The sequence below is a fragment of the Pelodiscus sinensis genome, chromosome 20 (genome assembly GCF_052426305.1).
Source record: "Pelodiscus sinensis isolate ZL-2025 chromosome 20, ASM5242630v1, whole genome shotgun sequence".
NCBI classification, from domain to species: Eukaryota; Metazoa; Chordata; order Testudines; family Trionychidae; genus Pelodiscus; species Pelodiscus sinensis.
Genome location: NC_143071.1, coordinates 30,408,017 through 30,420,422, shown reverse-complemented (window position 1 = coordinate 30,420,422; position 12,406 = coordinate 30,408,017). Strand labels below are relative to the sequence as shown.

The 12,406-nt window shown below is 46.8% G+C and overlaps 1 protein-coding gene across 4 annotated transcripts; it reads right to left on the bottom strand.

Moving 5' to 3' along the window:
* Positions 1 to 4,696: 4,696 nt before the first annotated feature.
* On the bottom strand, positions 4,697 to 12,228 carry SCO1 (synthesis of cytochrome C oxidase 1). 4 transcript variants are annotated; one of them, XM_075903412.2, is made up of 7 exons: positions 12,093 to 12,226; positions 11,919 to 12,014; positions 11,018 to 11,108; positions 9,174 to 9,371; positions 6,911 to 7,003; positions 6,659 to 6,774; positions 4,697 to 5,718 (listed from the first exon to the last, which is right to left on the bottom strand). In XM_075903412.2, the coding sequence occupies exons 1-7, from the start codon at positions 12,144 to 12,146 to the stop codon at positions 5,581 to 5,583; spliced, it is 786 nt and encodes a 261-aa protein (XP_075759527.2). In that variant the 5' UTR covers positions 12,147 to 12,226; the 3' UTR covers positions 4,697 to 5,580. The 4 variants fall into 4 exon arrangements, with proteins under 4 accessions (XP_075759527.2, XP_075759529.1, XP_075759528.2 ...); XM_075903414.2 differs by lacking the exon at positions 11,919 to 12,014 and having other exon boundaries at positions 11,018 to 11,111; positions 12,093 to 12,228; XM_075903413.2 differs by lacking the exon at positions 11,919 to 12,014 and having other exon boundaries at positions 12,093 to 12,218.
* Positions 12,229 to 12,406: the final 178 nt, after the last annotated feature.

The following is a 12,406-nucleotide window of genomic DNA, read 5'->3' as shown; positions in this document are numbered from 1 at the left end:
AGCATTACAAACAATTTAAAATAATTACTTATCGGTCTTAATAAAGTCCTTTAGCTGGTGCCAACTTTGGATGCTTGAGACTGCATCCTTCTGGAACATCTATGACAACAGCTTGGTGTGTTGCAGGGAATTGCATTTCCTTTGTTGGGGAAGCAGTTTGCAAAGTTTCCTTGATTAAATTATGATTTTATACATTACAGCCTGTGACCAGAGGGTCAATTCAGCTCAGCTCATCTGAGTTATCAGGCCTCTACAAGCCCAGTGTGATGATGCATCCCCTCAAGCACTCTCAATAAAACCCTCAGCAGGCCGAATATTGCGAAGGATCTATAATGTTCGGGTACCTACTGGCCCTGCCATCCTGACTGCAACTAGTACTGGGCTTCCTTCTCTCTAGTCTAAATTTTCCTTGACTGTTCCCTCTGCTGGCAGCCCTTTCCCTTGTGTCTAATTGTGCTTCTGACACACACAGGCTCTGGTGGAGGCAGGCATAATAAACTGCAACAAACACACACAGTAAGTTTAAGATCATGTCCCAACTGACTTAATTGGGATGCTGGAGATTTCTAGCCATGGCACCAGATTTTTCACTTTAATTTTTACTGATATGTATTAAATAAGCACTTGCCAGCAGCAGCAAAAGCTTCTTGCCACTTGCGAAGCCAGTCAGCAATTGCTCTCCACAGCCACCAGAGGTCACCCACCCGAGTATTATTATTATTAGACAATCTTTCTATTAAGCAGCCACCATTCTTGTCTGTGTGTCATGAGATTTTCAACTTACCGCTCCTGTGCATGCGCCAATGTGGCCCAGCTGCTGCCATCGCAGGCCTCTTGTCACTGCCCCCGCCTCCCCTCTCCCCACCCCGGCCTGACCGTGTCATGGGCCTCTTTCTGCCACCTCCCTGCCACCACAGGAGCCGTCGTGGGTGAGCCTCGGCTCATGGAGGAGGGGAGTTGGCTGCACAGTGCTGCAGATAAGAGCATGCCGCAAGCAGACCTCTGTCCTGTCATAGGCAACACGCTAGATTTATGTCCAAAAAACAATAAAAATAAATTAAATTTTGAAAGACAATCTTTCTAGAAGCGCACTAAAAGACTAAAAATAAGAACAAAGTGCACCAAAAAGTCAAAAATAAAGTTTTAAGCTAGCAATGTAGGAGAGACACGGGAAGGCTAAGTACAATCCAAGGCTGACTGTTACCCATCCCGTCTCTCTCCTACATTACTACCTTAAAACTTTATTTTTGACTTTTTGGTGCACTTGCAACCATGTAGCAAAACAGCTGGTGAGTGGAAGCTGAGTGCAGCCCACAGCAGGGATACACCCAGAGATGGGGATGGGCACCAGCACTGGCACTGCCACATACACAGCATGCTGTTGCCTAGAATACCACAAAATGTAGCACAACGGTGCCCCAAATTTTGTGGTGTCCACAACAGCTGCATATTTATTGTGCTGGTAGGAACAACTCTACAAGGGTTTCCTTTGAGGACTGAGAAGTCCGACAGAAAGCCCACTGTGAGAAGTGTTCACTCAAGGGGACAGGCTGACTTTCTGGATGAGTTCACTCAAGAATCTAGCAATTAGTATCACCCACATAATAAGGAAGTGAATATGGTAGATGAGGTATGCCATGTGCTGTGATTGGCGCGTGGAGGATCCATGGTGCTCTCACCAACAGAGGGTAGTCCAATAAAATATATTACCCATCCCACCTTGTGTCTCTGATAATCTGGGACAAACATGGCTACAACTACACTTAGAATTATAGAAGATGAGGGTTGGAAGAGACCTCAGGGAACCATCAAGTTCAACTCCCATTCAAAGCAGGACCAATCCCAACTCAATCATCCCAGCCAAGGCTTTGAAACCTCTAGGGATGGAGATTCCACCACCTCCCTAGAGAACCCATTCCAGTGCTTCACCACCCTCCTAGGGAAATAGTTTTGTTGAGGTTACTTTGAGATTACCTAAATCAGTGTTTCTTAAACTTTTTAAGACCGAGGAACACCAAACAATTTTTTTTATGAGGAACACCAAGAATTTTTTGTTGAGCACCAAAAAAAAAAAAAAAGTTGGGGGGAAGTTGAGGGGAAAAAGGGTCGGGGAAAAGTAGACAAAAAAGGTCACCTGCCCCTTTAAGGGTGGCCATTTTGAATTCTGTTCTCCGCAGCACACAGGTGTGCTGCAGAACAGAGTTTAAGAAACGAAGTGGGTCTTTGCCCACAAAAGCTTATGCTCCTACACTTCAGTTAGTCTATAAGGTGCCACAGGACTCCTCGCCGCTTTTGGTGACCTAAATGAAATCCTTCAGGGTATGCTTTAGCAGGACATTTAAAAACTGACTTTTCATTCCAATTCAGGGTGAAAGAAAGTTTCAACGGGTTCTGACAGACCTGTAAGTAGCTGTCTTGTCACAAACCAGCTCCACAAGCCAGATACACAGGGAGGCCCTGGAATCACAGTTCATCCACAAAGTCAATTCACATGCTAATAGACTCAATGTGATATAGGCTGGTGGGGACTCTACCTACTTAATAACCACTGAAGGTTCTAACAGCTCTGAGTGGTTTCCTTCCTGTCTTAGGACTTTATCTATTGACTTGGATTTTTATCTGCTTAGGTTTAAGTACCCATTCTCCAGATACTTAACCATACTCTGTCTCCCACCTCCCCGCTCTCTTTCTTTCTCTCCACCCTCCCCTATTTATTTCGAGTTTTCGTATCCCCAACTCATAACTCCGGTCATCTGAAGTGGGCTGTGCCCATGAAAGCTCATAATACCCATCTACATATTTTGTTAGTCTATAAAGTGCTACCAGACCATTTTTTTCCCCTGTAACAGACTAACTCCACTACCCACTTAAGCTCCAACTTTTTATAGAACACCATTGGGCTCAGATTGGCTGCCTCAAACACTTTCACCATTGGCTCCTGGGGGCTGTGTTAACCCTTTACACTCCACAGCAGGTAAACTGCCCCACCACACACTGCAGTATCACAAAAGTGGCATGGATAAAACCCCCGCCAACCATCACCATCACACACTAACACAAAACCCATCACAAAGGTATGAATAAAGACCTTACCTGGCTAGCACACTACCTTCCACAGCCTAATGACTTAAATTAAACAATGGGTACGTAAGAACAATTTGCATCTTCTCTATTAGCTTCATGTAACATGAACACTGACCTCTCCCCTTCCCCGCATTTTCCCTTCCTTCTATCCCTTAATATTTATTTTGGAACTGGACCTTTAATATTCCAGTCATCTGAAGAAGTGGATTGTGCCCATGAAAACTCATGATCTCATCTACATGTTTTGTTAGTCTTTAAGGTGCTGCTAGACTATTTGTTTTTTAAGTTTTTCCAGTTACAGACTAACTCAGCTCCCCCTCTGAAGCTCACGCATGACCTCAGCTATGTTATTGGAGAGTAACACCTTACATGTATGATGTGCCTGACAGATGTACTATCAATGCAGGAGTGTAGAAAGCCACTAAGGATGTTGGTTTTCAGTATCTGTTAGAGATGGAGTGAAAGCTCCGTGGAGGGAAGAGTGTTGTTGATAGCAGGGTAGGTGATGCTACGCAGCAAGGAATACACAAGATTTTTCCCTCTCTCAGGCCTTGAATCAGAAGGTATATTAAATCATCACTGATAAAGTTTTAGTAATAGAGATGTAGCCATGTTAGTCTGGTCTTGCTGAAACAAAAGACAGGACTATGCAGCACTTTAAAGATTAACAAGATGGTTTATTAGGTGATGAGCTTTCATGGGCCAGATCCACTTCCTCAGATCAAATTGTGGAAGAAAATTTCTTTTTTTTATTAGGTTATGAGCCCACGAAAGCTCATCACCTATTAAACCATCTTGTTAATCTTTAAAGTGCTGCATAGTCCTGTCTTTTGTTTTGACAAAGTTTTAGTATATTAGTTTGCTAAGGGTTGAAGCTCTGCTCCAAGCAGCTGGCTGGACCAAACACAAATCTTTGTAAGGCTTCATAAATCTCTCTAAGGCTCTTTGAGCACAGTAACTGTATAAGGAATCTTCAGGTTGCCAAGCTAAGAGAGAAGCACCTCTTCTGTGGATTAGGGATGTAACAGTTATAGGTTAATGCTCCAGACTACACGCATTTCCCTTCTACCCCTTGCCAGTAAGTTTTTTAGCAGGCTGGCCAGCAGCCCCGCTCAGTTCAGGCTTGCACTGGGTCCTGGATCTACCCCTGCTGCGGCTCTGCATTTAAAGCGTATAAGGCACCAGGTGGGAAGGCAGCCCAGCTCAGTTCTGGCTTGTACCAGGTCCGGGAGCTCAGACCCCTCCTCACGGACAGGGGCTTCCCGGAGACTATAGAATAGTTGACTAACCAATAAGAATTCATGAGGTTAATCGACTATTCAATTAACTGATATTTAACATCCCTACTGTGGCTGTGCCAGCGAGAAGGAACATCACTATGCTACTACCCATAAGTCTGCAATGTGCACCTCTCAAGAACTATTCACATGCTCATGTAAATAAGGATTTTACCCTGTTCAAAGCAAGATCCAAGGCACACTGAGAAGTCATTGCATTCTCCACTTTTAGTGTGCATCACTGAATAAATGTGATACTCACTCTGCTCTCTTTGAAGATGGTATTCAGATTTGATAGCTACTGTGAGGACTACAAAAATCAACTGCATGCAACATAAGAGTCATTCCTTTATTTTGTAATCAGAGAATTCCACACATTTTACCTGATCAATAGCCCTATGTCTGCAGATTTGGTCACATATACCAATTGCCCATCACTCCTCCACTCCATTATTCAGTGCACCAGAACTGTCAGACTAAAAAGCTGCTGAAGGTTGATTACATCCAAAGAAAACCCATCCCCAACTCATAAGCTATTTCGTTACGAATGAGAGTAACACCATACTACATTAGGACACTGAAAAGCTTGCCTGCAAGTGATGCTGCATTCCTGGGCTCAAGCCACAAGACCACTGTACAGGCCTGCTCCCACAAGTGGAAAAGAATGTGCCTCAAAGTTCTCCACCCTCCAGTAAATCACAGGAAACGACTGTTATTAAGGGTCATTACTGTACACCAAACATTGCAAGTGTCTGTGCAAGAGCAAAAGGCATTGCAGAAAAGAGGGAAGAGCCCTTTGGTATGTCAGAGTCTGCAACTTATATCAGGAACAGCCTTCCCTGAAGAGGAGAACAGTTCTTACTTATTTCTGGCCAAAACACAGACCTTGAAACTGATGCAGAGGTATCGTCAAGAAAAATAGTTCTGTAAAAAATGTACATTCTTTGCTCCCAACTGTGCTACATAAGAGTCCCAAACAAGTTTCTCATTCTGTAGCATAGTAATTGCTGCCAACTACACCAAATGTGAAGGGTTATGTACAAATTTCTGATAAAGCAGCTACATTTCACAGAAATCAACATAAGATACCTTCCTTATTTGGAGAGGAAACGTGACATAAGGACACTGTTTTACAAGTTCAGTGCAGTTGAAAGCAAAGATGTGTCAGTCCCACTGGAGTTTGCCTTACAGTTTGATTTTGCACCATCCTTTGAAGCTCTTATATTTTAGCTGGCTTATGCTGTCTCATGTGTGCAGCGATAGAAGAGGCAATCTCAGAATTCTTCTTGTTCTGGCCATAGTAGTCCACAAAGTCTCCATCTGGCCCAATGAGGTACATAATAATGGTGTGATCCACCTGTAAAACAGCAGGAAGCAAATTGGTGCTGCAGCGTCACACAGGACTGATAAGCCTTTCAATATGATTCTCTCTGACTGGAAATTTACCAACAAGACAGACTCTAGTTAGAGTAGAAATGGGGCAAGTAGGAGGAAAGTCAAGAACAAGCTTTAAATAGACACTTTAAGGAGGAGAGCTGTGCAGCGGCTGCAGGCAGCTTCCCTGGCTCCGGTCTTCAAGCCTGGCAGGTGGAGAGGACAAGACAGGATGAGAACATGAGGCATAACCTGTTTTCCCCCTAACTTTTCCCTCCTCCCAGCTCTTCTGGGGCCCGGATTAAGCAGAGGCTCTTCCAGCTCCTGCCAGCCTAGCATCTCTGAGCTCCCACAGCAAGACGGGCACTTAGTGTCTGAGCTTCGTCTGATGTAACTCAAAGGGTTAGGGCAGTGGAGAGGCTCCAGTAACTGACTCACACTCAACGAGGGAAATAAAGTTCCTGAGAAATGTGAGCTATGGGGAGAAGGCTGTGAATGTGGGGAAAGGCATGTGTGCTCTGGTATGGGGCTCCCTCTGCTGGCTACACGGAGCTAGTAAAGAAGCTTCAGCAGCCTTTCTAGCAGGGTGGAAAGGTTTCAATTGAGGCAATATAAAAAGCTTCCACATTTTTAAAGTTGTATTAAAATCAGATTGAGACTTCACAAAGTCTGTAAAATGTGCCCCTGGATGTAAGATGTAAATGATTTAACCTCCATTTGCTGTGTTTGCACAACACCCAGCTCAAGGGCGCCTTGGTCCCAGTTCAGGTCTTTGGGGCTAACCCTCTAATTTAACCATTTAGCATCAGCAATATTTGTCAACAGGCATTTGTTACAAAGGGTCTTCAGTTACCAGAATTCTCTCTCTGGACTTAAAATCAGTGAAACAGGAGCCCTCAGGCCCAGGCCCTGCTTTTACTCACTATGTAGTCATTGTCTTCATCCTTGGGGCCTGAACTGTAATACACACGATAGGCTCTTGCCACCTGCTCAATCTGCTCCTTGGTACCAGTCAGTCCAACCAGTTTGGGGGAAAATTCTACACACAGAAGCGTAACACATTAGCCATTCCAAGATCCCGCCCCCCAGAACCAGCTCTGGTGGAGCCTCGTCACAAAGGAAAGCAATGAGTAACGCACAGCTATTCGGTGCAAGGAAGAGGCAGGTAATGGTACCTTTCACATATCTGGCAATGGCTTCTCCAGTGTCCCTCTCAGGGTCAATGGTAATGAAGAGTGGAGTCACATCTGGCAGAGATGGGATCTTGTCTGTCACCACAAAGATTAACAGTTAATGTTGCTCTCAGCAGCCCAATGCCACAGCTCACCTCTGTAGAACGAGGTTACAGACACATTGAGTCATAGTCCAGAGGGCCTTTCTGGCACAGCCTGAACGATGAACACATTGGAATGATACAGGCAGGTTAAATAACATCTAATGTTTAAAGGCAGGAAGTGCAATGAGATAAAATGGACTTCTCCAAACCCTTCTGTCTGCCCTGGGAGGCCCTCTTCTTCCTATTAGGGATGCGAACAACTGGTCGACTATCTGCAGGCTGCACTCAGCGTTTCAAAGCAGCAGCGCCGTGTGGAGCCCAGGGTCTGCTGGGCACTTCCCCGCAGACCCTGGGCTCCATGTGGCGCTGTCTCTTTGAAACGGGCTCCCCGCGGCGTTTCAAAGCAGCAGTGCCGCATGGAGCCCAGCGTCAGCTGGGGACTCAGAGTCCATTAGATGTTGTTAATTAGCCAATTAATCTAAATTTAACATCTCTACTCTTTACTAGGGCTCACAAGCATTTCATCACCTATCGAGCTAGCCCATCCTTCTCTGAGAAGGACGACACATCATGGAAGGCTCCTCCTGCAGCAGCAGCACAATAAGTAACTAAGGCTACTTGCTGCAGCAGCACTGCACATTCCTAGGGCTATCTGCCACTCTTCATAACATATCAAGTTTGCTTCTAGGGAAACTGAGAAACCTGTCGCCAACAAATCCCACGCCTCACTTGGCCCAGTGGCCATCTTTCAGCCATCCTCACTGTCACAACAGAGCTAGAACCATTTCTCTGCCTTGTTCCTTCCCTCACACCTTTGACCAGAGCCATCTGATTTCTTCCCTGCTAGGAAAGCGTCCATCCTGCAGGCAGATACCATCCAGGCTCTTCCTCCTTTACACAGGAAGAGACTGCTGGAGAGCCCGTTATCTCCCTCCTCAAGAAGCAGATGTGGACTTCTCTCAGTCTGCCATCTAGAATCACACCCATGTGTGTCAAGTGGCTCAACTTCACTGGTGTTGGGTGTGCCACACAGGGCCAAATGGCTGGGATTTTAAACATCCTGCTAGACTTCTGTATCCCAAGAATACGAAAGACGGTAAACAAAAGGTTCTGCAACAGATGCACAGTCTGAATACTGCAATGTTGGAGATAATCCTTGTCCTGTGGAGCCAAGATCTTTGCCATAGGATCTTTCACTTATTGACAGTAGCTCTTCCTACATACATGTTATGGGTAAAATTGTAACAGGAATGTTTGAGACACTCATGAGAGTTCTACATAGAGGCCACCTCACTCCAACCCCAGTAATGGGGGCTGCAACACCATACAGATATGCATTCAGCCAGTTCAGGGTTCCCCATGTATTGCCCCTATAATATGCTGGGGTAAGTTACACTGATTGCTATTTCCCCAACATTTTTGCCATGTAAACATTAGATGCAGACATAAGACTGAATGAGAAGGATGAACGAGCAAGATCTCTTTAATGCAGACATAGCTCTCTTCTCAGAAATAGATCCAGCCTTCCTTTAATCAAGAAGCTGTCCATGGTTAACGGTCACTACTAGGTTTCAACAAATAAACTCTCTTCTAGCAAGACTATGCCACATCCCAAAGGGTAATGCCAAATATAAAAAATGATAGGAACCCAACACTGATTCAGCATGCCTTATACAGTACTTGCCCCAAGATCAAAGCATGGTCTGATGTAAATTTACACATAATGTGATACAGTCAGAGAAAGGATCAAAATAAGGCTGGCATTTTCACACACATTAAAGAGCAGGTCCCACTGCCATTTAGTAAGCTGACAGGAGTATTTCATTACACAAAGTACAGCTTTTTTTTAAAAAAAAAAAACAGAGCAATTTGCTAAAAAAAGTTCCATCTTCTGAGTAATATTGCTATTAGGAACGTGAACTGGTAACCGGTAAGCAACACCCTTAATTAGTGATGCTTACTGGAGACTGTTTAACCGGCACGTGGAAGCAGCCCCCCAGTCCAAGCCAAGAGTACCGCACCACAGAATCATGCCTAATTGGTTAACCGATTAAACAGGACTTTACATCCCTAATTGCTGTCAATCAACACTAAACTTGCTGCTCTGCAATGACAGGGACCTCTTCTTCAGTAGATTTAGGATTCTGACTGGATTCGTTTACCGATTTCATCCACGGCTAGAATCATTTTCTCCAGTTCCTCTGGACAGATATCAGGGCAGTGCGTGAAGCCAAAGTAGATTAACACCCATTGGCCAAGGAAGTCCTTGTTAGTCCGGGGCTGTCCCTGGTGATCCACAAGTGAGAAAGGGCCTCCCAGCAATGGCTTCCCAAGAGCCCGCTTCTTCTCCTTCTCCAGCACTGAAACCAGAGCATGAGGGAAGGTTATGCTACACACACAAGAAACCAAAGACAGCTACGCCAACATGGAAAAGACAACTTTAGAAAGAAAAGTGTCACATTGTAACATTTTCCATATAAACTATATTTTACTGTGTTCCAGAAGGGGGTTATCATCAAGATGGCTGAAGTCAGGAAACATGAGCTGAGCTGGTACACCTGCAGTTAAGGGTCAGCATCTTTTAGAGAGTCTAAGAGCACATCTAGACTACAAGCCTCTTTCGAAAGAAAGCATCTAGACAACCACAAGACTTTCGAAAAAGTGATCTGATTTTTCGAAAGAGCACCCAGGCAATCTGGACGCGCGCTCTCAAAAAAACCCGTTTGCGTTCAAGAAAGAACTCTTTCAAAAAAAGGCATCCATTCTTCCTCAAAATGAGGTTTACCACTGTCAAAAAAAACCGCCACGTTCTTTCAATTTAATTTTGAAAGAACGCGACGGCAGTCTAGACACAAGTGAAAAAGGCTACTTTTTTGGAAAAAAACTATCGTCTAGATAGAGCCTTAGGGAGGAAAGGAAGTTGCTGTGTTTCCAGTCTAACTGGTTCTCAGTATCAAAACAATGAGAAAAGAACTAGGTAAGGGTTCATTATAAAAAGAGCATGATACAGTAAAGTGGTTAAAAAAGCACAACAGGGCTTGGGAATCCAGGTTCTTAAGTTTTGCACAAAGTTCCATACTCTTGGAAACAGACATCCAAGTCCAGAATAAATGTAGTAGGGATGCTAAATTGTGATTAATCAGCTAATTGAGCAGTCGATGGAATTTCCATCAACTATTCAATTAGTAGATGGGGGGGGGGGGGCGCTCACTACCCCCGCTGTGGCTCTGCAGTTTAAGTGTAGTAGGAGCGCAGGGTGGTGGACCCAGGGCCTGACTCTTACTACATTTAAACTACAGAGCCACAGAAAGGTTAGTTCCCGGGGTTGGTGCCTCCTGCCCCAGCTCCTGCTCCCTCGCCCCTTGCTGCTTCTGATATAGAGGCGGCGGGGGATGGGGGGGGGAGAATGCAAGTAATTGACTTGACAATGCAATAAGCCTACGCTTAACGGGTAGTCAGCTATTTGACTATTCTTTTACATGCCTAACTTGTATACTCTAATCTTGTCTACATGAGACTAGGTGCAATAGAACAACTTAAAACAAATCAACAAAACTACAAGTTTTAAATGAGAACTAGCGTACAGAAAATAAATTAAAACAAATGCAGCAAAGTTAAATATTGGATCAACCGAAAACAGATAAAGATTCTGTATATACACATACATGCACACAAGGTAAAAACACAAAGCGACAATCAAAGAGCAAATGGCCATGAGTTAAACAGGAAAAGGATAATAAGACTAAGAAGGCAGAACAGAAAAAGACAATGTGTACAAATTTTGGTCTGCAACTTATTTCTAGGTATAGTTAGAATTTGGGGAAAGGGGGGTTCATGTGTTTGGAAGGTATCTAGCATACTGTCCATGCACACACTCCTACTTGTCACACTTCAGAACAGCAGTACCGTAACTAGCATGGCCACAAGATCTTTTTATCTGCCCAGCTATAAATATTTGGGGGAGGAATTACAAAGGTTTTGGGATGATAATGCAATGTGTACATACTTTCTTCCTTTTTTTTCTTGAAGTATTTCATTCCTGCCAGTAAAGCTCCACCAATAGCAAATGTGAATGCCAAGGACTTCCAGGAAACTGGCTACTAGGAAAGAGATTCCATAAAAATTTAACATCAACATCTAATCTACTAAGATCTTTTTTAAACGCAGGAAGGTGCTAAGTATGTGTTTATGAAATAAACACCCAGCTCTTACTGTGGGACAGAATACCAGCAGATGAGAGAAGTTACAATCCTATTTAAAAGAACCATTCCATAGAAACCAAACCCAGGGATTTATGCAAATACAACCGCTTACACATAGACATAGGTGGCATGTTATACGGGCCCGTGGTGCCCCAGCACCAGGAATATTCCTCACCCAGGGCTGGGCTCCACCAAAGTTCTGGGGCGGGTCTCTCCCAAACCCTGCCTACCACCCCCATGCACCCCCTCCCCCAACCAACCACATCGGCTGCCCCCATGCAATTTAAAATGCCCTGGGGATTGCTTGGACCAACACTAGCGGCGCAGTGAGCGCAAAGCTGCTTCCTGATACTGACTCTGCGCGGCTCCTGGCAGCTCCCTGGCCCCAGAGGCGTCTGCGTCTCCACGTGCTGCCTCCCAGAGCGGAGCAGCGCCCGGCCACACAGCCCCCCCCGCGCCCGGCCCTACAGCCCCCCCGCGCCCGGCCACACAGCCCCCCCCCGCGCCCGGCCACACAGCCCCCCCCCGCGCCCGCAGAGCGAGCAGCACAAGCCCCTCCCCCCCGCGCTGCCCAGGGGAGGCCGGGGGGGGCTGCAGGCAGCAGCGTGTGGAGACTCCCACTGGGCCCCCGGGAAGCACCGAGCCCCCCCCGCTCGGCCCCGCCCAGGCTGCGCACGGGGACTGGCCGGGCCGGGGCCGCCTTACCCCGGGCTTCGAGGGACCCGGCTTCGCGGCGTCTGCGCGCGGGGCGGCGGCCAGCGGGCGGGTCCCGGCCCAGCGCGGCGAGCGGGCGGCGAGCAGCTAGAGACAGGAGGGGCGGGTTAGAGCGCGGCCGGGGGGGGGGGACGGGATGGGGGGGCCGCCGGGGCAGCCTCTCACCGGAACGCGGAGTCGCTGCGCCCAGCTCAGGGAAACCCGCGCGGCTCCCGCCATGCTGCAGCCGGCGTCACCGTGTGGCCCCACGCCGCTTCCGCTTCCGCTCGCCTGCCTGCCTCCCTCCAGCACTTCCGGGCTGCGCGCGCAGCCGGGGGGCGGGGCGCCGCAGTTCGGTAAGCGGCCCTGTGCGGGCGCGGCGGCTCCGACCCCGACGGAGGGGCGCGATGACGTCACGCCAGAGCCGGTGAAGTCCCAGCGCGGAGCCTTCGGTTACCGTGACAACCCCAGGGCCGCCCCTCCCCGCGGGGTTTCCCGGC